The sequence below is a fragment of the Mauremys reevesii genome, linkage group 8 (assembly GCF_016161935.1).
Source record: "Mauremys reevesii isolate NIE-2019 linkage group 8, ASM1616193v1, whole genome shotgun sequence".
Classification (NCBI taxonomy): Eukaryota; Metazoa; Chordata; order Testudines; family Geoemydidae; genus Mauremys; species Mauremys reevesii.
This window is the reverse complement of record NC_052630.1, coordinates 67,469,662-67,494,181: the sequence shown is the minus strand read 5'-3', so window position 1 is coordinate 67,494,181 and position 24,520 is coordinate 67,469,662. Positions and strand designations below refer to the sequence as shown.

At 40.0% G+C, this 24,520-nt stretch overlaps 2 protein-coding genes across 6 annotated transcripts in view; one reads left to right on the top strand and one right to left on the bottom strand.

Annotated features, from left to right (window-relative positions):
- The window catches only part of HENMT1 (HEN methyltransferase 1), a 36,993-nt gene extending 22,992 nt beyond the window's left edge, over positions 1-14,001 (bottom strand). For 2 of the 3 annotated variants that reach the window (XM_039485131.1, XM_039485128.1), the window contains exon 1: positions 13,707-14,001. In XM_039485131.1, coding sequence (XP_039341065.1) covers positions 13,707-13,766 — 60 coding nt within the window. In that variant the 5' untranslated portion in view covers positions 13,767-14,001. Of the gene's footprint in view, positions 1-9,338; positions 9,395-13,706 lie in introns of all 3 variants that reach the window. The other variant, XM_039485129.1, reaches the window with a different exon arrangement.
- PRPF38B (pre-mRNA processing factor 38B) lies at positions 13,326-24,362 on the top strand. Of its 3 annotated transcripts, XM_039485123.1 has the most exons (7): positions 14,060-14,181; positions 14,550-14,602; positions 19,200-19,268; positions 19,584-19,735; positions 19,819-19,879; positions 22,619-22,842; positions 23,154-24,362. In XM_039485123.1, exons 1-7 carry the CDS (start codon positions 14,091-14,093, stop codon positions 23,998-24,000), a joined length of 1,497 nt encoding a protein of 498 aa, XP_039341057.1. In that variant the 5' UTR covers positions 14,060-14,090; the 3' UTR covers positions 24,001-24,362. The 3 variants fall into 3 exon arrangements, with proteins under 3 accessions (XP_039341056.1, XP_039341058.1, XP_039341057.1); XM_039485122.1 differs by lacking the exons at positions 14,060-14,181; positions 14,550-14,602 and adding an exon at positions 13,326-13,736; XM_039485124.1 differs by lacking the exon at positions 14,550-14,602 and having other exon boundaries at positions 14,036-14,181.
- Positions 24,363-24,520: the final 158 nt, after the last annotated feature.

Genomic DNA, 24,520 nt, shown 5'->3' with positions numbered 1-24,520 from the left:
CCCCAAAGGATTTTTTTTTAAGAAGTTATGAGTAGAGACTTGCAAATCTGCAGATATCTGCTTTGTATCTATGGATACACACACCTGCGGATGCAGATATCCATGGACCATTTTTGTGAATCACAGATGAGATGCAGATACAAATTTTTTTTCTAGAGTCCTGCAAATCTACAGACACGATTTATATGCATGGCCCATTTTTGCATATCGTGAATCAGATGCGGATACAAATTTTGTATTCGCGCAGGGCTCTAGTTATGAGCAAGTGAAAAAGTGGTGTAAGAATGGAAACAGCATCTCAGTATTAATGCAATTACTACTAGCAAAGTCTATGTATTTACATATGGTGTTCAAACTTTTTCATAGTATGAACCACAAGAGCGAGATTTTGTAGAGTACATCATCTTATAATTGCATAACAAAGAATGTTGTGTGTGTGTGTGTGAGAGAGAGAGAGAGAGAGAGAGAGAGATTAGGAACAGCATCATCTTGAATTCTAGTCAACATCCAAATACAAATTAAACTTAGTTTCAGGCAAGACACCTGCCCAAGCATCCTGTAAATTTTTATTTTACAGCTGATTTTTTCTGTTTTAAAAACTTTTCTCTCCTGTTGCTATATGAAAAACCTGGACAAACAGTGAAAACTGACTTTGATTAAAATAATTACATGTAAAGGAGCTGGATCCTGCAAGCTCCCTTTGGGGGGGTTGGACCTTTGCATTTGTTTACTTTGCTGGGGCTCTGCCTACATAGTTCTTGCAAGATCAGGGCCAAAGTGCTGTCAAATACGCAAACTGAAAGCAATAGAGAAAAAGTTTTTCCTTGTAATATCTTTTAGTTGTAGTAATGTTTGTATTACTTTTAACCATAGTAGGTTTTAAACATCTCTCAGGCGGAAGTGTGATTATTGTATTAGTGGCATCCTTTTAACATATACTTGTATATTTTTAAACAAAATCTAAGTTAAAATGTGTATGAATTTTTAATTCAAAAATTAAAAGTAGTTATGAATAGGTAGGTTGTTACAGAAATGCACTGGAATTACAGGCCAGTCACCAAGGCTCAGACCCCCACAGGGACTTCCTGACTAGTCACTAATCCCCAGGAAATGGCTTGACCATCAATTACTTACCTCATTATAAAATGGTTTTGAAGTTAGAACAGACATCTTTTTATACGGTTGTCAGTAATGTAAGGACCATGTCCATACTTTTAAAGTTTTTGGATATCACGTTTTTAGGTTGTTATAGTTCCTGCATGTCTTGTAAATAACTGAGACAAGGTGGGTGAGGAAATATCTTTTATTGGACCAACTTCTCTTGGTGAAAGAGACAAGTTTTTGAGACTTGAGATGCACACAGCTTTTTTTCAGTCCTGGGGAAGTACTCAGAATGTCACAGCAAAATAGAACGTGGAACAGATTTATTTAGCATAAGTAATTAACATATATTCTAAGGGAAGTGCCCTGTTACATCTCTGCAGACATCAAACAGAAAAAAGAGGGGTTAGTTGGGTTACAGGTTTTTGTAACAAACCACAAATCCAAGGTCTTTATTAAGACCAAGATTGTTAACGTGTAGCAAAATTATTAATTTAAGCTCCCATGCTAGTTGTTTGAAGGTGTTGTGCATAGGGTTACCAATCCTCCTGGTTTCGCTAGGAGTCTCCCGGAATCGGGCTCTGTCTCCCGGAGGCTGCTGAAGCCAAACTGGGAGATTTTAGGCCTCTAAAAGTCCAGTGGCGTGGCGGGGCTAGGCAGGCTCCCTGGCTGCTCTGGTCCTGCGCCACTCCCAGAAGCGGCTGGCATGTCCCTGCGACCCCTGGGCATGGGAGGTCAGGGGAGGTCTACGTGCTGCTCTCACCCAGAGCGCTGACTCCGCAGCTCCCATTGGCCAAGAACTGTGGCCAATGGGAGCAGCAGAGAGCCTGCCTCAGCTGCAGGGATGTACTGACAGCTTCCAGCAGGGAGCCTGTCTCAGCCTCACTGCGCCACCGCCTGGGAGCCATCTGAGGTAAGCGCTGCCTATCTGGAGCCCACAGCTCTCACTCCCTCCCCCATCCCGACCCCAGCCTTGAGCCCCCTCCTGTACCCAAACTCCCTCCCAGAGCCTGCACCCCCACTCCAACCCCCTGCCCCAGCCCTGAGCCCCCTCCTACACCCAAAGTCCTTCTCAGAGCCAGCACCCCCTCCCCAGCCTTGAACCCCCTCCAGCACCCAAACTCCCAGAGCTTTCCCCCTCTTCCGCCCCCCAAACCTCTGTCCCAGCCCGGTGAAAGTGAATGAGGGTGGGGGAGAGCAAGTAGAGGGGGAGGGGGGCTGGAGTGAGCAGGGTGTGGCCTCAGAGAAGGGATGGGGCAGAGGTGGGGCCTCAGGAAAGGGCATGGCAGAAGCAGGGCAAGGGTGTTTGGGTTTCTGTGATTAGACAGTTGGCAACCCTAGTTGTGCAGGATTGCCTTGAGGACAAGGACTGAAAGGTCAGATATGGAGGGATCATTTTGTGAAAAGTGTTTGTCCATACCTGATAGGGTGGTTTTGTCTTTTATCCTAAATAATCTGTTCCACCTCATATTTAGCTGTGAAACTCAAAAGAGGTACTGTGAGATTTTATTAATATTTGTAAAACACTTTGAATTCTTTGGAGCAAAGGTTCTGTATTTCCTGTTTTGATTCATTATAGCCTGGTAGAATCATCACTGGATATGAGAGTCAGTATAGCATTTGTGAAGAGAGGAAAAGCGCACCCACAGACATAAAATGAATTTTTTGTAAAGGGGGCCTTCTCCACAATTACTAATTTTGAGGTCACTTCTCCCCTACAAAACAAAAATCATCACAAGAAAAAAATTTTCTTGATTGTTAAATATTAGGTAGTGTGTATAGAGCTGGAGATGGGAACCTTTGAAGATTGTCAGACTGAAAGAAGTAAGAAGTGCTGTCAGCAATTTTCAACTTTAGTGTTTTGCTTTGAAGAATTCAAAAGTGAATGCTTGATCTCCTTCTGTCACTACTGCAAGTTTTGAAAAGCTTTTCTGATTAGAGGGGAAATTTATTTAAATTAGTCCCTCATTTCATAAAAGAAGAGTTCCTCAGATTTAGTCTATCTAAAATCTTTGTTTAATTTCTGTCAAGCATTGTCAGATCCAGCAATCCAAGAGGGTCTTCATTACACATTATAATCAGTAATTTCAGGCAGGGTACTCCTGCTTCATTCAACTCTAGTAGCATCTAAAGGTAAGTGTAATTGTTCTAAGAGTTTTTAAACTACCATAGTCTACAGAAAGCAATACATTGAATTATAATACAGATTTCTTTGATTTCAACACAATCCCATATCTCGCATGCTGCAGGGATTTTTCTGTTCAATCACCTCCATTCTAGGTAAAGAGGAAGACTCAGATTTATTGCCCATTTTAGCTATTCTGTCAAAACTAGAAATTGGAGGGCTCTCTCCCGTCGGCATAGAACAGTTACACAACTGATCAGACAGTGGTACAGCTGCATCGGTACAGCTGTGCCACTGTAAGCTCACCAGTGTAGACATGGCCTAAGTCACTGGAATTCTATAAGATGCTTTAGTAACTGGAACAAAAAGCAGGTAAAATATGTTAGAATGATAACTATTGCCCATATCCTCAACGTTATTAAGATTCCTAACTTCCGTTGATCTTTGAGGAACTGGGTCTATGTCCTTTGAAATCTGACTGCAGATTTGTGTACTGTTCTCTATTAATTTCAGAGATAATGCATCTTGAAAACCAGGTGCTATCACCTATCTCATATCTTCTCTTTAAATGTGAAATATATGTAATTAAATGCAACAAAGAATCCTGTGGCACCTTAGAGACTAACAGACGTTTTGCAGCATGAGCTTTCGTGGGTGAATACCCACTTCTTCAGATGTAATTAAATGTGATTGCAAAGGAAACACTGGCAAAACAACACTGTCAGACGACATTACTGAAGAGTAAGTAACATTTGACAAGAAAATACATATGGCAATATTGCTCAATTTATAATTCAAAGGCAAATGGACATTATTCTGCAACCAGACTCAAGGGATGCTATGATCAACAAGGTACTAAAGACTGCCATTTTTCTTCTCTTTTTCAATTGACAGACTAAGCCTGTCTAGAAAAGGAGATCTGAGTCAGTCTGTATTATTGGGTAATGAGGCTTGCACTGAACCACAGCACATTTCTTTTAATGCAACTCCTCACTTTTTGCAAGTTAAAATCACTTTTCTGATTGATTGGATTTGATAGTTTGAAGATCAGCTGAGATCCCTGAGGGAAGAAATCTAATTTTAGACAGAGAAATTTATAGCTTGCAGTTGTAACAAAGGCCTCAGCATCACCACCACGGAGGGCCTTCGTGGAAAGACAAGGAGATGCCACTTACACAAAGAGAGAACTTTATAAAGATATCAACTAAAAAACCCTGACAAAGACAGACAAATGCATGAATAAATAACTTAGAGAACAGACAATAAAGTAAGGGAAAAGACAGTATTTTTGAAATGATTGTGAATTAAATGGAAAGACGAGGGAAGGAACTCAGAGGATGGGGGACAATTTTAAAAATAAACACCTTCAAAGAGGAATCACTGTTCACAGACTACATTTTTTAATTTGCATGGAAAATAAGACCCTTCACAATTGTATTAGGATTTTTTTTAAAAGGATACAAACCCCATGCTTCTAGGGTAAGCTAGTCGCTAATTGGCAGGGGTTAGAAAAAAAATTATCCTTTGGGGAAAAAGGATAGTTTTGGGTGTTTATAGCACTAAGCTGGGTCTCAGAGGTATGGGTTAAGTTTCTGTGTCACCTTGGGCATATTATTTTTTCTCTGTGTCCCTCAATTCCCCATTTGTAAAATGGGAATATTACTAATTCCTTTCTCCCACTTTGTCTTGTCTATTTAGGCTGAGGTTTTCAAATGAGCCTAAGGGAATTGGGTGCCTAACTTCTATTAGTCTCCTTTGAACATTCTAGCTGTAGATTGCAAGCTTTTGGGGGTAGGTATCAAATCAAAATGTGTGTGTATATACAGTGCCTAGCACCCTAGAGCCCTGATCTTGGTTCAGGTCTCTAGGTACTGCTGTGGTACAAATATAATTAATTATAATACAAAGCTAAGCTTAAAAAGCTTAGCTAAGCAAATCAAAGATGTTCCCAGGCTGCTAGGACTGCCATAAGGCAAATAAGTTATGGTTCTACATTCTTTCTTGAAGCAGTGGGTTCTAGAAACTCTTCATCATACAGACAGACTTGTTAATGTGGAACAGACATGGCATGTGCGTGGTGGACCTCCACAGGAGAACGTGGTGGTTTTAAGACTTCAGTCCTTTGAGAAAGACAGTGCATATTAGGTGTAGTGTGATAGAAAAATAAATTATTCTTGAAGTCCTTTGTGTACATTTCTTCCCTGGCCAATTAACATAACCAAAATGGTGAGTATAGAATAAATATGAAATTAAAGAATTAGCGTTAGCTTCAGTTTTGTGAAAAAAATAAATGTGTTGAAAAGAAAGGCCCTGATTAGCAAGTAAAAGGAAGGCCTTGAAAATAATGAGGTATAAGGCCAGAAGGAATGGAGTAGGGAGGATGTCTGGTTCAAAAAATAATTAAAGGCATAAGGGATTTTCTAAAGAGAAGGCCTCTGACTAATAGGGGTGACTGCAGATGGTTTTAAATAAGATAAAAAATTTGTCTTAAAAGGAGCCAACATGGACCATACCACGCCACATATCAGTGTTATCTTAAAAGTAAAGCCTACATGAACCTAAATGCAATGAAAAAGCTGTTGGTCAGCTGGAAGGGACGAGATAAAATTGACAACTTCCTTTATTCTCTTATTCATAAATTCAAGTATACAGTTCACCATTTTAACCACCACAGCATATTGGAAATATATCTTTATAGACCTTTCCATGATAATACCTAGATGTTTTTTCTCAGAAGTTTATGAATGCAGAGCCCATCACTGTATACACAACATTCAAATTATTTTGTCCCACTCTGTACAACCTTGCAATTATCTTATTAATAGGGCTATTGATTAATCGCAAGTAAGTCACGCGATTAACTAAAAAAAATTAACTGTGATTAAAAAAATTAATTGCACGTTAAACAATAGAATACCAACTGAAATTTATGAAATATTTTTGGATGTTTTTCTACATTTTCAAATATACTGCTTTCTATTAAAACACAGAATACAAAGTGTACAGTGCTCACTTTACATTATTAATTTTATTATAAATATTTGCATTGTAAAAATGATAAAATTATATTTTTCAATTCACCTCATACAAGTACTGTAGTGCAATCTCATCTTGAAAGTGTAACTTACAAATGTAGTTTTTATTACATAACTGCACTCAAAAACAAAACAATGTAAAACTTTAGAGCCTACAAGTCCACTCAGTCCTACTTCTTGTTCAGCCAATTGCTAAGACAAACAAGTTTGTTTACATTTATAGGAGATACTGCTGACTGCTTCTTATTTACAATGTCACCTGAAAGTGAGAACAGGCGTTTGCATGGCACTTTTGTAGCTAGCGTCGCAAGGTATTTACATGCCATATATGCTAAACATTCATATGCCCCTTCAAGCTTCGGCCACCATTCCAGAGGACATGCTTCCTTGCTGATAATGCTTCTTAAAACAATAATGCATTAATTAAATTTGTGACTGATATCCTTGGGGGAGAATTGTATGTCTCCTGTTCTCTTTTACCCACATTCTGCCATATATTTCATGTCATAGCAGTCTCGGATGATGACCCAGCACGTTTGTTTTAAGAACACTTTCACAGCAGATCTGACAAAACACAAAGAAAGTACCAATGTGAAATTTCTATGGCTAGATACAGCACTCAACCCAAGGTTTAAGAATCGGAAGTGCCTTCCAAAATCTGAGAGGGACAAGGTGTGGAGAATGCTTTCAGATATCTTAAAAGAGCAACACTCTGACGTGGAAACTGCAGAACCTGAACCACCAAAAAAAGAAAATCAACCTTCTCCTGGTGGCATCTGACTCAAATGAAGAAAATGAACATGTGTCGGTCTGCTCTGCTTTGGATCGTTATTGAGCAGAACCTGTCATCAGCATGGACACATGTCCTCTGGAATGGTGGTTCAAGCATGAAGGGATGTATGAATCTTTAGCGCATCTGGCACTTTAATATCTTGCGACACCAGCTACACAGTGCCATGCAAACGTCTGTTCTCACTTTTAGGTGACATTGTAATTAAGAAAATCAACCTTCTCCTGGTGGCATCTGACTCAAATGAAGAAAATGAACATGCGTCAGTCTGCTCTGGATCGTTATCGAGCAGAACCCATCATCAGCATGGATGCATGTCCTCTGGAATGGTGGTTCAAGCATGAAGGGATATATAAATCTTTAGTGCATCTGACACTTTAATATCTTGCGACACCAGCTACACAGTGCCATGCAAACGTCTGTTCTCACTTTCAGGTGTCATTGTAATTAAGAAGTGGGCAGCATTATCTCCTGCAAATTGTAACCAACCTTGTTTCTCTGAGTGATTGGCTGACCAAGAAGTAGGACTGAGTGGACTTGTAGGCTCTAAAGTTCTGCATTGTTTTATTTTTGAATGCAGTTATTTTTTGTACATAATTCTACATTTGTAAGTTCAACTTTCATTATAAAGAGATTGCACTACAGTATTTGTATTAGGTGAACTGAAATATACGGTTTCTTTTTTTTTTACAGTGCAAATATTTGTAATAAAAATATAAAGTGAGCACTGTACACTTTGCATTCTGTGTTGCAATTGAAATCAATGTATTTGAAAATGTAGAAAACATCCAAAAATATTTAAATAAATGATATTCTATAATTAATCACGATTAATTTTTTTAATCTCGACAGCCATACTTACTAAATTTCATATCATCCTGTTTTCTAGTCATTCAAGTTTTAGATCCTTTTAGTTTTCCTCACAGTCCTCCCTTTACATTTTGCCTTAAAACTTTGCTTTGTAGTTTAGCTTATGACTAAATGCATCCGAAGTGGGCTGTAGCCCACGAAAGCTTATGCTCAAATAAATTTTTTAGTCTCTAAGGTGCCACAAGTACTCCTGTTCTTTTAGCTTATGACTGACTCTTTAAAGTAGGGGTTCTCGAACTTTCTTGAATCACGTCCTTTCAACTTTTTTTTTTTTACTTTAAGCTCCCCCTCCTCTACAAAATAGGACTTTTCAATGTAATCTAGATGGAACTGGGACCAGTACATTGATTCTAAGAAAGGGGATTCTACTTTAAATAAATCAGACCTTTGATCCTGCTGTCTAACTGTGCAGAGGCCAGGAAATCTCTTAAAAGCACATATCTTAACATCCACAAAGTTTTCAGGGTAATATTTCTCACTGTCAGCATCAGAAAGTGCTAGTGGACATTGCAACCCTTTTTGTCAGGTCACACCACCACTCACTCAGATTTCCACAGTCATCCCTCCATCATCACAGAGAAGCTGGGCCAATATTGAGTGGATGGTGTTGCGAGCCCTTGAGTTAGTGGGAAGGCTCGTCACACATCTCTATAAAATTTGACTCCCATCTCACCCCTGGTTGAGAGAACCACTGTTTTAAAGCATTACGTAATACTGTGTTTTATTACTAAAGAATATTGGTGCTTTATAACATGTATATTTCTGAATAAACAAATTAGACTTATTTAAGTGGAAACTCAAGCCAGAGCCCAAGCATCAGATATATTTTGTTAAACAGTCTAAATTGTATTATGTCTTTTCTCCCTTTATCATGATAAACCCAAACTCATTCAAAGGCAGAAACAGAGACCCTTAAATTCCACTGAGATTTGTGAATTTTTCTTTCTTATCTTTTGGATTCATTAACCCACTACCATTCATTAGAAGCAAGTGGAAGACCAAGGACAGGCTAGGTCCAATACTCAATAAGGAGCGGAAAAACAATAACAGAAAATATGGAAATGGTAGAAGTGCTAAATGACTCTTTTGTTTCAGTTTTCACCAAAAAGTTTAGTAGCAATTGGACATTTAATTTAATGAATGCTGGTGAAAATGAGGTAGGATCAGAGGCTAAAATAGGGCAAGAAACAGTTAAAAATTACTCAGACAAGTTAGATGTCTTAAAGTCGCCAGGGCCTGATGAAATACATCCTAGAATACTCAAGGAGCTGAAAGAGGAGATAACTGAGCCATTAGCAATTATCTTTGAAAAGTCATGGAAAACAGGAGAGATTCCAGAGAAATGGAAAAAGGTAAATGCAGTGTCAATCTATAAAAAAGGGAATAAAGACAACCCAGGGAATTACCATCATCTTACCTTCAATGTCTAGAAAGATAATGAAGCAAATAATTAAGGAATCAATTTGCAAACACCTAGAAGATAATAAGGTGATAAGTAACAGTCAGTGTGGATTTGTCAAGAACAAATCATGTCCAACCAACCTAATAGCTTTCTTTGACTGGATAACAAGCCTTGTGGATGCAGGGGAAGCTGTAGAATATGGCATATCTTGACTTTAGTAAGCCCTGGTCTACACTATGAGGTTAGGTCGAATTTAGCTGCGTTAGGTCTATTTTATAAGCAACGCGTCTACACATCCAACCCCGTTCCGTCAACCTAAAGGGCTCTTAAAATCGACTGCTGTACTCCTCCCTGACGAGGGGAGTAGCACTAACATGGACCTTGCTGGGTCGAATTTGGGGTAGTGCAGATGCAGTTAGACGGTATTGGCCTCTGGGAGCTATCCCAGAGTTCTCCAATGTGACAGCTCTGGACAGAACTTTGAACTCCGATGCACTAGCCAGGTACACAGGAAAAGCCCCGGGAAATTCTGAATTTCATTTCCTGTTTGGTCAGCATGGCAAGCTCAGCGGCACAGGTGACCATGCAATCCCAGAATCACAAACGAGCTCCAGCATGGACCAAATGGGAGACACTGGATCTGATTGCTGTATGGGGAGAAGAATCTGTGCAGGCCGAACTCCTATCAAAAAGAAGAAATGCTAATATATATGCCAAAAATTGCACAGGGCATGGTGGAGAGAGGCTACAACAGGGACACAGAGCAGTGCCGCGTGAAAGTTAAGGAGCGCAGGCAAGCCTACCAAAAGACAAAGGAGGCAAACGGTTGCTCCGGGTCAGAGCCCCATACATGCCACTTCTATGATCAGCTGCATGGTATTCTAGGGGGGGGACCCTACCACCACCCCACCATGGTCCGTGCAAGTGGGGAGTCTCATGCAACAGGGAGGAGGATTTTGTGGATAAGGAAGAGTAGGAGGAGGACAATGCACAGCAGGGAAGTGGAGAATCCATTCTCCCTGGAAGCCAGGACCTTTTTATCATCCTGGAGCCAATACCCTCCCAAGGAGGCTCCCTGAACCCGGAAAAGGCACCTCTGGTGAGTGCACATTTGTAACTACACTACAGGGTTTAAAAGCAATTGTGTTTAATGTTTGATTTGCCCTGAAGACTTGGAATGCATTCCCAGCCAGTACAGCTACTGGAAAAGTCTGTTAACGTGTCTGGGGATCGAGCGGGAATCCTCCAGGGACATCTCCATGAAGCTCTCCTGGATGTACTCTGAAAACCTTTGCAGAAGGTTTCTGGGGAGGGCTGCCTTATTTTGTCCTCCACGGTAGGACACTTTACCACACCAAGACAGTAGCAAGTAGTCTGAAATCATTGCAGCACAAAGCATGGCAGCGAATGGTCCTGGGTTTTGGTTGAATTCGAGCAACATTCAGTCTATATCTTTCTGGGTTAGCCTCAGGAGAGTGATATTCATGGTCACCTGGTTGAAATAGAGGAATTTCCAAAGTTCCAGGAAAGTGGCCTTACGCATGCGAAAGTTTCACAGCCACTGGGAATCATCCCATACTGGCAACACTATGCGGTCCCACCAATCTGTGCTTGTTTGCCGGGCCCAGAATCAGTATTCCACTGTATCAACCTGCCCCACTGCCACCATGATGTCCCAATTGCCACATCCTGTGCTTTCAGGATCGTCTGTGTCCATGTCCTCCTCACAATCATCCTTGTGCTGGTGGCTTATAGCCAGGTTCTGCACATACTGCAGGATAATGCGCGAGGTGTTTACTATGCTCACAACAGCAGCAGTGAGCTGAATGGGCTCCATGCTTGTCATGCTATGGCGTCTGCATGGGTAACCCAGGAAAAAGGCGTGAAATGATTGTCTGCCGTTGCTTTCATGGAGGGAAGGAGGGACGGAGACTGACATGTACCCAAAACGACCTGCGATAATGTTTTTGCCCCATCAGGCATTGGGAGCTTAACCCAAAATTCCAATGGGCAGCGGAGACTGCGGGGACTGTGGAATAGCTACCCACAGTGCACCGCTCTGTGAGTTGATGCTAGCCATAGTATTGAGGACGCACTCCGCCGACTTAATGTGCCTAGTGAGGACATACACAATCGATTGTATAAAATTGCTTTCTAAAGATTGAATTCTATAAAATCAACCAAATTTCGTAGGGTTTTGATACTGTCTTGCTTGACTTTCTCACAAACTAGGGAAATACAACCTAGACAGAGTTACTATAAGGTGGGTGCACAACTGGTTGGAAAACCATTCCCAGAGAGTAGTTATCAGTGGTTCACAGGCAAGCTGTCAGGGCATATTAAGTGGGGTCCCGCAGGGATCAGTTCTGTTCAATATCTTCATCAATGATTTAGATAATGGCATTGAGAGTACACTTATAAAGTTTGCAGACAATACCAAGCTGAGAGGGGTTGCAAGTGCTTTGGAAGATAGGATTAAAATTCAAAATGTGTGAATGATAATACTTAGTCCTGCCTGTAGTGTAGGAGACTGAACTAGAAGAACTCTCAAGGTCCCTTCCAGTCGTACACTTCTATAATTCTTTCTTTCTATCCTTAAATATAGTAGTAGACACTTTTTCTGGAGGAAAATATATTCCTAAATATTTCTGCTCATTTTTAAATTTAGCAGCATGAAATATTTCTAGTTATCCTTTTTAATATTATTTCACAGATAACACTAAGCTAAATGATTTGGCTACAAGAGTCAGCATCAGACAATTGTCAGGCTAGACTAGAGAGGTTTCATATTTTTAGACTCTGGTAAATCTAATCCTGCAGTCACTTGTACACACTGCTCTTGTTGAAAATGGTATCTGCATGAGACAGAAGTGCAGAATGAAACCTTGGTATCCCAGTTCATTCAGATGTAGCACAACAACATAGATCAGGGGTAGGCAACCTATGGCACGGGTGCCGAAGGCGGCATGCGAGCTGATTTTCAGTGGCACTCACACTGCCTGGGTCCTGACACTGGTCTGAGGGGCTCTGCATTTTATTTAATTTTAAATTAAGCTTCTTAAACATTTTTAAAACCTTATTTACTTTATATACAACAATAGTTTAGTTATATATTATAGACTTATAGAAAGAGCCCTTCTAAGAACGTTAAAATGTATTACTGGCACGCAAAACCTTAGAGTGAATAAATGAAGACTCGGCACAGCACTTCTGAAAGGTTCCCGACCACTGACATAGATGCTGGAACTAGAAGTGATGGGGGTGCAGCAGCACTCCTTAGTTTGAAGGGGTTCCTATTATGTACGGGGTTTACAGTTTTGTTCAATGACTTTCAGCACCCGCACTATAAAAACTGTTCTAGCACCTATGGCACCAAGTTTTATATAGTCTCATTCCACTAGCTTCTGTTGTTTTATATTTTTATGGCTATATACCTGAAGCTGGTAATTTCCAAATGTGCTACATTATTACAGTTTGTGGCCCTAATTTATTAGAGGCTGCTGTTAACAAGCAGCTTTCAGTTGAAAGGATGTTGGTTAGCAGCCCTTTTCATGGAATTACGTCCTAAAACCCCCAAGGGGGGATTTATTTCCCATTTGTTGTAGCCCTGGACTTCAGTGTATGCTCGCCACTGGTGCCAGAACCAGAGGCTCATTGCTCTTCACCCGGTTTGTTCTTAGGATAGGCCCAAGCTGCCGGGGACACGTCCTAGGCCGGAGAAAATCATTTCCTGCCAAGCTGGTTTCAAGCAAACGAAATGCTCGCACAGCCCGTAAGAAAGCGACGGCTAAGGAGCGGGGAGAGACCCCGCCTTGCGGATTCTCTACCCGCTGCGAGCGGGGGCCCCGCGGAGTCACTCGTCTCCCTGACCAGGAGGGGCCCTAAGTCTCAGCACCGGGAAAGGCGCCATCCCAGCTCTCTCAGCACCGGGGCTTTCTGGGGACACACCGGCCGGGTCGGTGCGATTGGTCGGCAGCGCGGTCGGTCCCGGAAGACGAACTCGTCACTTCCGCAGGGCCCGCCATCTTGTTGGCAGTTAGTGGCGACAGCGCCCGGCTCGGCCACTCGCCTTTCGGTGCAGCGAGTCAGTCCCCCGCCCCGGCCGGAGCACTGAGCCGCCGTGGCACTATGGCCAACAACAGCCCCGCGGCAGGCGCCGGCAATTGCCAGCAGCAGCAGGCGGCCCAGCACCAGGCCGGATCCGTCCCGCCGGCTCAGCCGCCGCTACAGAGCGGGGCCCCCAAACCGGCGGCCTCGGGCAAGCAGGGCAACGTGCTGCCGCTGTGGGGAAACGAGAAGACCATGAACCTGAACCCCATGATCCTCACCAACATCCTCTCCTCGCCCTACTTCAAGGTGCAGCTCTACGAGCTCAAGACCTACCACGAGGTGGTGGACGAGATCTACTTCAAGGTGAGGCCAGCGGGGGCGGGGAGGGCCCATCGTGGAAGCGGCTTGGGGCCTGGGCCGGCTGGCTCCCCCGAGGCCTTCCCGCCTGTCTGCGTGCTGCCCGTTTCCTTCGGGGGAGCGGCTCTGGTGCGGGACTGGGGGCGCTTCCGGCCCGCGGGTTCCTCCTGGCCCGCCCTCGCTCCGGGTGGCGGGGTCCCCTTGTCCTTTATCTCGGCCCAGCAGTGAGCGGCATCCACCTTCCCTGCGCGTGAGCAGGGGAGGGCAGGGGCTGCCCCCTGCGCCGAGCCGGGCTCAGTGGAGCGTTCCGGTGCTGAGCGGAATGGTGGGCGCGGGGGCTGTCAGCGCTGCGGGGATGAAATGGCCGCTCGCAGCTTCTCCTCAGGGCCCGGGGCGCGAGGATCCGCCGCCTTCCCGCACAAGGGCGCGTGGAGCCGAGTCCGTGAACACGGTGAGTAGGAGGCTGTAAAAACCATGTGCAGCGGTTGAAGCACGAGCGCACGTCTCCGAAAGGGAGCCTGTCCACTCAGTGCGCAGAGCATAGGAATCTCCGCAATTTGTGCCCCGGGCCACGGCCAGCCCCCACCACCTAGCGATTGCTAGCACGTTGTACTGCTGGGGTGTAAAAGGGATGGCGGTGCCAGTCAGCGGTCCCAGTAAGAGCTTGCATGTGGCCTTCCTCTCCAGTTAGAGATTGGGGCATCCAGGTATTGAAACGAGATCAGCTTATAGTGCTGCTGTTGGCATTAGTCTGGCTGTGCTGGGGAGATAAATGAACTCCTCGGTGCATCCTTGTCTCAGTTCTTGTTTCGTTAGCAGGATTGAATCAGTCTTGCTGCGAGGCTTCCATCAAGCCAGGGTACCAGGTAGAGGTATGCAAAATTAATGCTCATCAACACAATTACATGCATTGTCCTGCTAATGTGTACAAGTTTAGGGTTATTTAGGCCATTGTTTTCAGTCATTTGTACTCTGGAAAATATTGACACTCTTCTGGCGTGTATTGACCGTACTCCTCAATTCTGTTGTCACCAAGTGGGTGTAAATATATTTGGAAATAAGTTTTATTACTTCCTTGCTTGGCTTAAAACATTATTCATAGGTAAGTCCATTGCTTAAAGAATAGTGTTCTCAAAAATGATTCTGTAATAATAGCTGTGTGCGATTCCATGTTTGTGTCTCGATTATTTCTGTATCAAGTTTGCTCAGTTTACTGGTTAAAGAGGATGGCATTTTCCCCTAAATGCTAGAGTGCTGTTAACTCAACCTAGTCTCTTGAGAGTCAAGATGGACTCTTTCCTTATCATGCATAATTTCCAGTAACACAGATTTTGGAGGCCAGATTATTGTTCTCAATTACATGTGTTACTCATTACAGATTGCATAGGAATAATCAATTGGGATTCCTGTTGATGCTAAAGAAGTAACAGAGCTCATTTCACTTTCCTGGAGCTGTGTTGAAAGTGTAGGACTAATAGAAGTGAAAGGATGTAAAGACTTTTTTGTCACCTACATTGAGATAAAATACTGAATAGCATATCTGGAATGAGAAGGTGTTGTTTTACATAGTCACATTTTAGATATATTCAAAAATATTTTAAAATTAGTACATACAAATTGCTTTGTACTAAATTAAATACACTCAAAAGTTTAATTAGGGTAGTTGAAATAGTTTGCATATTCATGTTGAAAAGCAGTGTGTTCTGTACTTTTGGACCCTTGGTCATTATTTAACTTCAATCTGTGTAAACCTTTAAAGGAAATATATTTTCCATTCTTTAAATAAAAATGTCTAGTAGATTAATTTGACACACATAAATGGGGCTCCTGATATTTAAAAATATTTAGATGTTTATGGCATAGAGGTTCTTAGTTGTATTGAAACTAACAGAATTCTTACCTGGCATTTACATGTAAAGTGGGTGTGATTAAAAAGGATGTTTTTTGTGGATAAGACATGGGAGCGCAGTAGATTGGGCACAAAAGATTTGGATTTAATTCTCTGCTTTGCCACACACTTTCTGAGTAATAGTGGTCAAATCAATTATGGCCCCATTTTTCAAAAGAGTTCTATTCCCATTTTGGCACCAAAATAGTTAGATTTTTAAGATTTCATCATGTTGGGTGCTGAGCTATTGGCAAAACTGACCCGGAGACACTGTCTGAACTACTGGCTGTTGAGCACTACTCAAAATCTGGCCTCTGTTTAGATGCCCGAATTAGTTAATTTTAAAATCAACCCCCTAATATGTGTGTGTTTCAGTTCCGCTCTGTAAACTGGTGCACTTCCTTTCTCCTACACATTTAGGTACTGATCCTGTACACACTCAACTTTAGGCACTCTGAGTGGTCCCATCAAGTTAAGCACATGCATCGGGATCTGGACTCTCCTACTATGTGTTTGTACAATGCCTAGTACAGCGGGGCCCTAGTTTTGGTTGGGGCCATTAGCCACTACTGTAATACAAATTAAATTTGAAGAACATCTTTTTGTGTACAGTTTATTATTTGGTTCTTGTCCTTTGACTGAAAAGAGAACTACTTTATTCAGCCCATTAGTGCCTTGCTGTGTGAGATAAAAGGTACAATTCACAGTGAATAATATGAAATATTCTTTCAGTATAATTTATATGGTACGTGGTATTTCTGAGCTCTTCAAATGTGCTGCTGGTAATATGTAGGCTGTATGTGATAAAGCAGGTTGAATGGGTTTCCGTATTATTGGTATGAGACAAGTTCACGTTTTTAGCAAGATGGCTACTGTCAACAGTAATTTAGCTGTTTGACTGTAAGATAAACTTGGACTACTTCATTGGATTTCAGCATGCTTTATGCATGTATTCAAAGTTTTATTTCACAGGTTCTCTTAAATAATTCTGAGTAGGGCTGTCGATTAATCATAGTTAACTCATGTGATTAACTCAAAAACGTTAATTGTGATTAATCACACTGTTAAACAGTTGCATACCAATTGAAATTTATTAAATATTTTTGGATGTTTTTCTACATTTTTTTCAAATTTATTGATTTCTATTACAACACAGAATACAAAGTATACAGTGCTTTATATTATTTTTATTACAAATAAACAAAAGATATTTGCACAAATAAACAAAAGAAATGGTATTTTTCAGTTCACCTAATACAAGTACCGAAGTGCAATTTCTTTATCATGAAAGTGCAACTTACAAATGTAGGGGTTTTTTGTTACATAACTTCACTCAAAAACAAAACAATGTAAAACTTTAGAGCCTACACGTCCAATCAGTCCTACCTCTTGTATGAGCAATTGGCTGAACAAGTTTGTTTACGTTTGCAGAAGATAATGCTGCCTGCTTCTTGTTCACATTTGTCACCTGAAAGTGAGAACAGGCGTTTTCATGGCACTATTGTAGCCGGCATTGCAAGATATTTATGTACCAGATGCACTAAAGATTCATATATCTCTTGATGCTTCAACCACCATTCCAGAGGACATGTGTCCATGATGATGACAGGTTCTGCTCAATAACTATCCAAAGCAGTGCAGACAGACGCATGTTCATTTTCATCATCTAAGTCAGATACCACCAACAGAGGGTTGATTTCTTTTTTTTTGGTGGTTCGGGTTCTGTAGTTTCCGCATCAGTGTTGCTCTTTTAAGACTTCTGAAAGCATGCTCCACACCTCATCCCTCTCAGATTTTGGAAGGCACTTCAGATTCTTAAATCTTGGGTCAGCTGCTTTAGAAATTTTACACTGGTATCATCTTTGTGTTCTGTCAAATTTGCAGTAAGTGTTCTTAAAATGAACAGCATGTGCTGGGTCATCATCTGAGACTGCTATAATATGAAATATATGTCAGAATGAAGGTAAAACAGCAGGAAACATACAATTCTGCCCCAAGGAGTTCAGTCACAAATTTAATTAACACTCTTTTTTAAACGAGCATCATCAGCATGGAAGCATGTCCTCTGGAACAATGGCCAAAGCATGAAGAGGCATATGAATCTTTAGCGTATCTGGCATGTAAATATCCTTCGATGCCATGCAAATGCCTGTTCTCACTTTCAGGTGACATTGTAAACAAGAAGCAGGCAGCATTATCTTCTGCAAATGTAAACAAACTTGTTTGAGCAATTGGCTGAACAAGAAGTAGGACTGATTGGACTTGTAGGCTCTAAAATTTTACGTTTTGTTTTTTTGAGTGAAGTTATGTAACAAAAACACCCTACATATGTAAGCTGCGCTTTCATGATAAAGAGTTTGCACTTTAGTACTTGTATTAGGTGAATTGAAAAATACTATGTTTTTATTTTTTACAGTGCAAATATTCATAATAAATATAAAGTGAGCACTGTACACTGAGTATTCTGTGGTGTAATTGAAATATATTTGAAAATATAGAAAACATCCCAAAATATTTAAATAAATGTTATTCTGTTGTTTAAAAGTGTGATTAATCGCGATTAATTTTTTAAAGCCCTTGACAGCCCTAATTCTGAAGTGTCAAGTGAAGTAAAATTTTACCATTTTATATTTGGACCCAAGCATTACACAGCGTCAGTGTAAGATGTGTGGATTTTTGTCTTCCAGTTTCTGAACCAGGTAGTGGAACTGACCCATGTTAAATTGATGAGTTTATAAAATTACATATCTGTGTAACCAAGTGATTACTCCCTCTTTGAATTGCTCAATTTCTAATGTAACTTGAGCAGATCTTTGTGTCTGACTCTCATTACAAGAGTCCAAGGACGGTATTGGTCAACTTAGTTCTAGCACTGATCATCTAATCTTGTTTTAAGATGTACTTGTACTATGCTAAAACCTTTCATAAAACTAAATTGCCATTATTGTTTAGTATGGAGAGCAGGTCGTTATCTGAGAGAATCATCACAAACTACAAAAAAGCCATTAGCTTTTTAGATTAAAATATTACAGTTCATAGTTGTTTTTTCTCATTGTCTTAGATTTAGGTTATAATAAGGAGAGAATAAGAAAATATTAATCTCTTATTAAACTGCGTAAGTAGTGGAGTATGTACCCATAATCATGTGCAGTAAGTACCACAGACTAAAATGCTCTATTAACAAGCATAATAGTAATAGTATGTTTAAGTGGAATTACTCATCATTGACCATAGTAATGATTGTTTTTATCCCCAGATAAATACTTGGGGGAGACTGCAGTGCAGTATAAAAACAGTTACTTTCTTTGACCTTTTTTTTTTTTTTTAGCTTTTGAGGAGAGATTATTCAAATCTTGGGTAACGTGGTCACAAAAAGACCAGATATTTTGTTTGTTTGCTGAAGTATCCATCTTGCCTTTAATTTGGTATGAATTGATGAGCACTACTGAATTGGTTTAGGAAATTTTTTTTATGAACTTAACTGTATTTATTTCGGCATGTGATGATTGTTTTATGTACTTGTAGATAATCTGTGAAGCTAAATGTGATGGCTGTGATAGTGATCTTTTTCACACTTTCAGGTTACACATGTTGAACCATGGGAGAAAGGGAGCAGAAAAACAGCAGGCCAGACAGGGATGTGCGGAGGGGTAAGTAGAAGTACGTGCCTTCTTAAATATTTTTGTGTGGTAAATAATCACCTTTGAAATATCCCAGTCTTGTCTATACATGAGACTTGAGTATTGGATCAGAATGTAGATGACACATTTCCAAATTACAGAGGACTGAGATACCTCCTTTGACTCTGAAAATTTTGAGTTTGGGGAGGCAAGCAGTATTATTCTTGCTTTTCTCCAATGGAAGAGCTTAATTCTTATTCTTCTGCCACTGAAAATCTGGAGTAATGTTTTTAGCGACTGTCTATGTTAAACATCTGGTTTATCTTCTTTTTTCTGTCACTGAAGGTACGAGGTGTTGGAACGGGAGGAATTGTGTCTACAGCTTTTTGCCTGCTATACAAATTATTTACTCTAAAACTCACTCGTAAGCAAGTGATGGGCCTCATTACACACACAGATTCTCCGTATATTAGGGCTCTTGGATTTATGTATATTAGGTGAGTAGCAAGGTATTTAACTATAAACTAGTTTAATACACAGAAAATTGTATTAAATTTACACATTTTCTTTGTACTTCAAGGTACACACAGCCTCCTACTGATCTATGGGACTGGTTTGAATCGTTCCTTGATGATGAAGAGGTATGTCGGCGAGGGTAATAATTTGTTTTCTTTTGTTTCCTTTCATGCTGCTTTTTTAGATTAAAAGTTTTGATACATTTTCCTGTAGTTTGAGCATCTTCATGTTGTGATTTTCTTTTAATTTAATTACACTAATAGATCAATGGGGGGAATGGGTCTGATCCGGAAACAAACTTAGTTTTTTGTGTTCAAAAGATTTAATTGAATTTTCCGCTGGCTAAGACTAGTGATCATTTTAAACTTTATGACATATGTTAGAAACTGATGTGAAAACAGTTTAAAGAAATTCTTTAAGGTGAGACCTTTGGGCTGCATGGTGGTATGTCTAATGGCTTTATACTCTATACTGTTACACATTTTTTAAAAAAAGGGGGAGAGAAAAGGATATGTTAAACAGACCACAATAAACAAGAGTTTATGGCCAGGACTTTTAAAAAATGCATTTGAAAGATTAGGCTCCTAAATGTATGTATTGTGTATTATTGAAAAATTTAATCTTGTACTTCGGATGGAAAGAAGTGTGTGATTGGGATCAACAATTTTACAGCAAAACTTTATCGGCTCATTTCTGTGGCTATTATATCCCAAGTCACTAGAAACTAAACTACACTAACCAGAAGTGAGCAACTTAATTACTGGATAGGATGGTGCCATCTGTACTTGTCTGAACGTTCATGTTGATCCATGGAGTAACAGGAGGAAATTTTAAGTGCTAAATTCCGAACTCCTTCAGTCAAACGGATTGCAGTGTGTTATGGGAATTATTGTTGTCTCTTATCCCAAAATTCCTGGCTAGAGAAATTGAGTGGGAGCATACGTAACACATTTCTAGGTTAGAGGATTTTAAATACACAATCCTCAAATTGCAGTAATATGTAGTATATACTGAGTTTGAGTCTTAAGTGATTTACTAGATTTAAAAACATATTTTCCTTGACTGGTTGAGACTAACACCCTGTATTACAAGAAATATCAAACTTCATGTTTACAGAAAAGCCCTATTTTTAATAAAAATGCAGTGTAATACATACGCATGACTACAACGCAGTATATTTATTTTACACAGCTACTTTCATACTAAGCATCAAATACTGTACAAAGGAGACATTTGTTAATCCAGGTAAACCTGTGTTATTGTATATTTGTAATGTGATCAAAATAGTCCTTAATTAAGAATTCAGCTGTGGGGTGATCGCATAATTCATAGTTAGCATTCCTTCTCCCCCTTTCCGCCCCCCCCCCCAAGTGGGTGCTACTTTATAGAAATATAGTTAATGTTCATATCCACGAATTAAAGTGCTGCCTTGTAACATTTTTGGGGGAGGCTTCAGTTCCAGTGTCCTACAAGCTACTTCCTTCATAGGACAAGTTGAACAAGAAAATGAGTGAACTTGCAGGCCTTAATTGGTGTCTTTACTATTAAAGACCCTACTTGTAGTTTATACATATGACATACTACACAATTTTTGCTCTAATATTTTGAATAGCAGCATACATTCATGTCTCGTATCTCTCCAAAACTGTATGTTAGAGGAAGCATTAGAACCAGTCTCTCTCTGCCGCTTCCCTAGGACTTCTTTATGTAGGAGGATGTACTTACAGCTGGTTCATATGCATTTTTTTGCCAGTGTTGCACAAACTCATTTAAAGATACGGTAAACATTTATAAGAAGGATAATTTTAACCTCTAAAGTTTTTACTCTAGTCCATAAATCTAATATGTTGAAGCTGTTCAACATTGTCACACTTTCCTGTAACAGAAGGCCTCTTTCTGTTCCATGGTTATTTTTCTAAATGCTTCTAATGTTTGTTCTGTTTAACCATGTAGATACTCGCGAGGTGCTACATTTAAGCTAACTCATTGTTTTCTTCTTTAGATCTCTGTGCAACGATTATATTTGGAAATACTGTATATCTGAACACTTAAATGTGTGTGAGTGCAAGCAGTTTTACATTTAGATTTTCTCTTCATGTTTAGATAACAAATCTCACTTTCCTTGTGTGCTTGCACTGTAGGTTTGGGACTTGACAATAGCTGACTAACATGTCCTGAGCTGTGAGAGGGCATAGCAAGAAGGCCTTCATGCGGTAATGACCCTTTTCAGAGACAATGGTCATCATGGATTATGCGTTTCCAATTATTTGTTCATTTATTTATTTTTTTACATATTTCTAAATTAGAAACCTCACTGCTTCATGGCAGTTGGTTTGCTATTGCTTCCAATTTTGTTAGGACGCCATTTTGTATTACAACTTTCTATATGATCATTTATAGACAGGAAGCGAAGTAGTTCTTATGTGGATAGGCCACAGTGTTGGCTATCACTGTGTACCGTCATGCACCCATAAAATGAGGTATTAAATATAGTCTTACAAAGAAATTCTCAGTTTTGTAGCATTTAAATAAGATACAAGATCATACCATTCAACTAGACAGAGTAAGAGGATTACACTTTAATCTATTCATTGAGACAGTCCCTTAACATCCAGATGGCTGCAGGCTTACTATGGACCTGCATGCATGTGTATTAAGTCCCACTCCCTATCTGTAACAACATTTATTGCCAAATCCAAAGGGTACAAGAATTGGAATTTTTTCTGGAACATTTATTAAAGTGTGAAACAAGTAAATTTTCATAATTATGATACTTCAAGATGGCAATAAATATATCAGCATTTGTTTAAAATAATTAAAGAACTTTTTTGACGGTCAGGATATTTTTCCTTTGTGTTTTGTAGGACCTGGATGTGAAGGCAGGTGGGGGTTGTGTTATGACCATTGGGGAGATGCTTCGTTCCTTTCTTACTAAGCTCGAATGGTTTTCAACATTGTTTCCAAGAATTCCTGTTCCAGTCCAGAAAAACATTGATCAGCAAATAAAAACCAGACCTAGAAAAATCAAGAAGGATGCCAAGGAGGGAGTGGAAGAAATAGACCGACATGCAGAGCGTAGACGTTCAAGGTTATACATTATCTTTTCAAAATAGTGCAATTGTAAAAGCCAATATCTAGTGCCTTACACTTTGTATTATCAGAAAAATAGTGTCCTACCTTTGCTGGGACAACTAATGTTTCTAAACCAATCAATCAAAAGAATTGATTTATGGTAATACTAATGAATAAAATAATAAAAGTATATTGAAATAAATGCATAATGTTTGACAACTTAAGGCTAGCATGTGGAACGGGAAGATTCATAAAACACAATCAGGAAAAATCCAGAGAGCTCATTGTTAAAAATTTCAACTTGTAAATCCTTTATTTTTAATGTAGGTCTCCAAGAAGATCTGTGAGCCCCAGGAGGTCTCCTAGAAGATCCAGAAGCAGAAGTCATCATCGGGAAGGCCATGGATCATCTAGTTTTGATAGAGAACTAGAACGGGAGAGAGAACGGCAGAGATTAGAACGTGAAGCTAAAGAGAAAGAAAAAGAGAGGCGAAGATCACGAAGTACTGATCGTGCATTAGAGCGGAGGCGAAGCAGAAGCAGAGAGAGACACAGAAGCCGTAGTCGAAGTCGTGATAGAAAGGGAGATAGAAGAGACAGGGATAGAGAGCGGGAGAAAGAAAATGAACGAAGCAGGAAAAAAGATAGAGACTATGACAAGGAAAAGGGTAATGAAAGAGAGAGATCAAGGGAGCGGTCAAAAGACAGGAAAAGTAAGGGTGAAATAGAAGAGAAAAGACACAAAGATGACAAGGATGAAAAGAAGCACAGGGATGATAAGAAAGATTCCAAAAAAGACAGAAAACATAGCAGAAGTCGAAGCAGGGAGAGGAAGCATAGGAGTAGGAGTAGAAGTAAGAATACAGGTAAGCACAGTAGAAGCAGGAGCAAGGAGAAATTAAGTAAACATAAAAATGAAAGTAAAGATAAATCAAATAAACGAAGTAGAAGTGGAAGCAGAGGAAGAACCGATAGTGTTGAAAAGTCCAGAAAACGAGACCACAGTCCCAGCAAAGAGAGATCCCGAAAGCGTAGTAGAAGTAAAGAACGATCCCTTAAACGTGATCACAGTGATAGCAAGGACCATTCAGACAAACATGATTGTCGAAGGAGCCAAAGTACAGAACGAGAGAGCCAAGAAAAGCAACATAAAAACAAAGATGAGACTGTGTGAACTCAATGAAAAGTGGATCACATTGAATCCTATAAATCTTTGATTAAATCCTGCTTATTTTTTTCTTAAAGTTGAGATTGTGCAGTAGTTGAGCACTCTTTTTTCAACCTCCCTCTAGGCTGCAGATTGTCATTTCCTATGTTGGGTAGGGAAGTGCCTTTGTAATCCCATTTGATGCATTGATGGTTTCAACCCATGTGTTTAGTTTAATTCATAATACAAAGATTGTTCTTGCGTTTTTATTGTTCAAATGTTTCTCAAATGTACAGTCTGTACATATGTCCTGAAAATGTTTTAATTCCTTTGGTATGGTTGCCATGTTGGTTAAATTTGTATAAGGCAATAAACTGCCACTAATTCTACTTTTGTTTTGTAGATGTGGAATTATGGTTTATATCTAGAAATTAGCATGGCTGTGCTTTGCATAATAGTATGACAGAAGCTTTGGGGGTGGGTCTTGATTATGTATTATAGCTCAAATATTTATGTGCATATGATGTACATAAGGGCTGAAGACTTA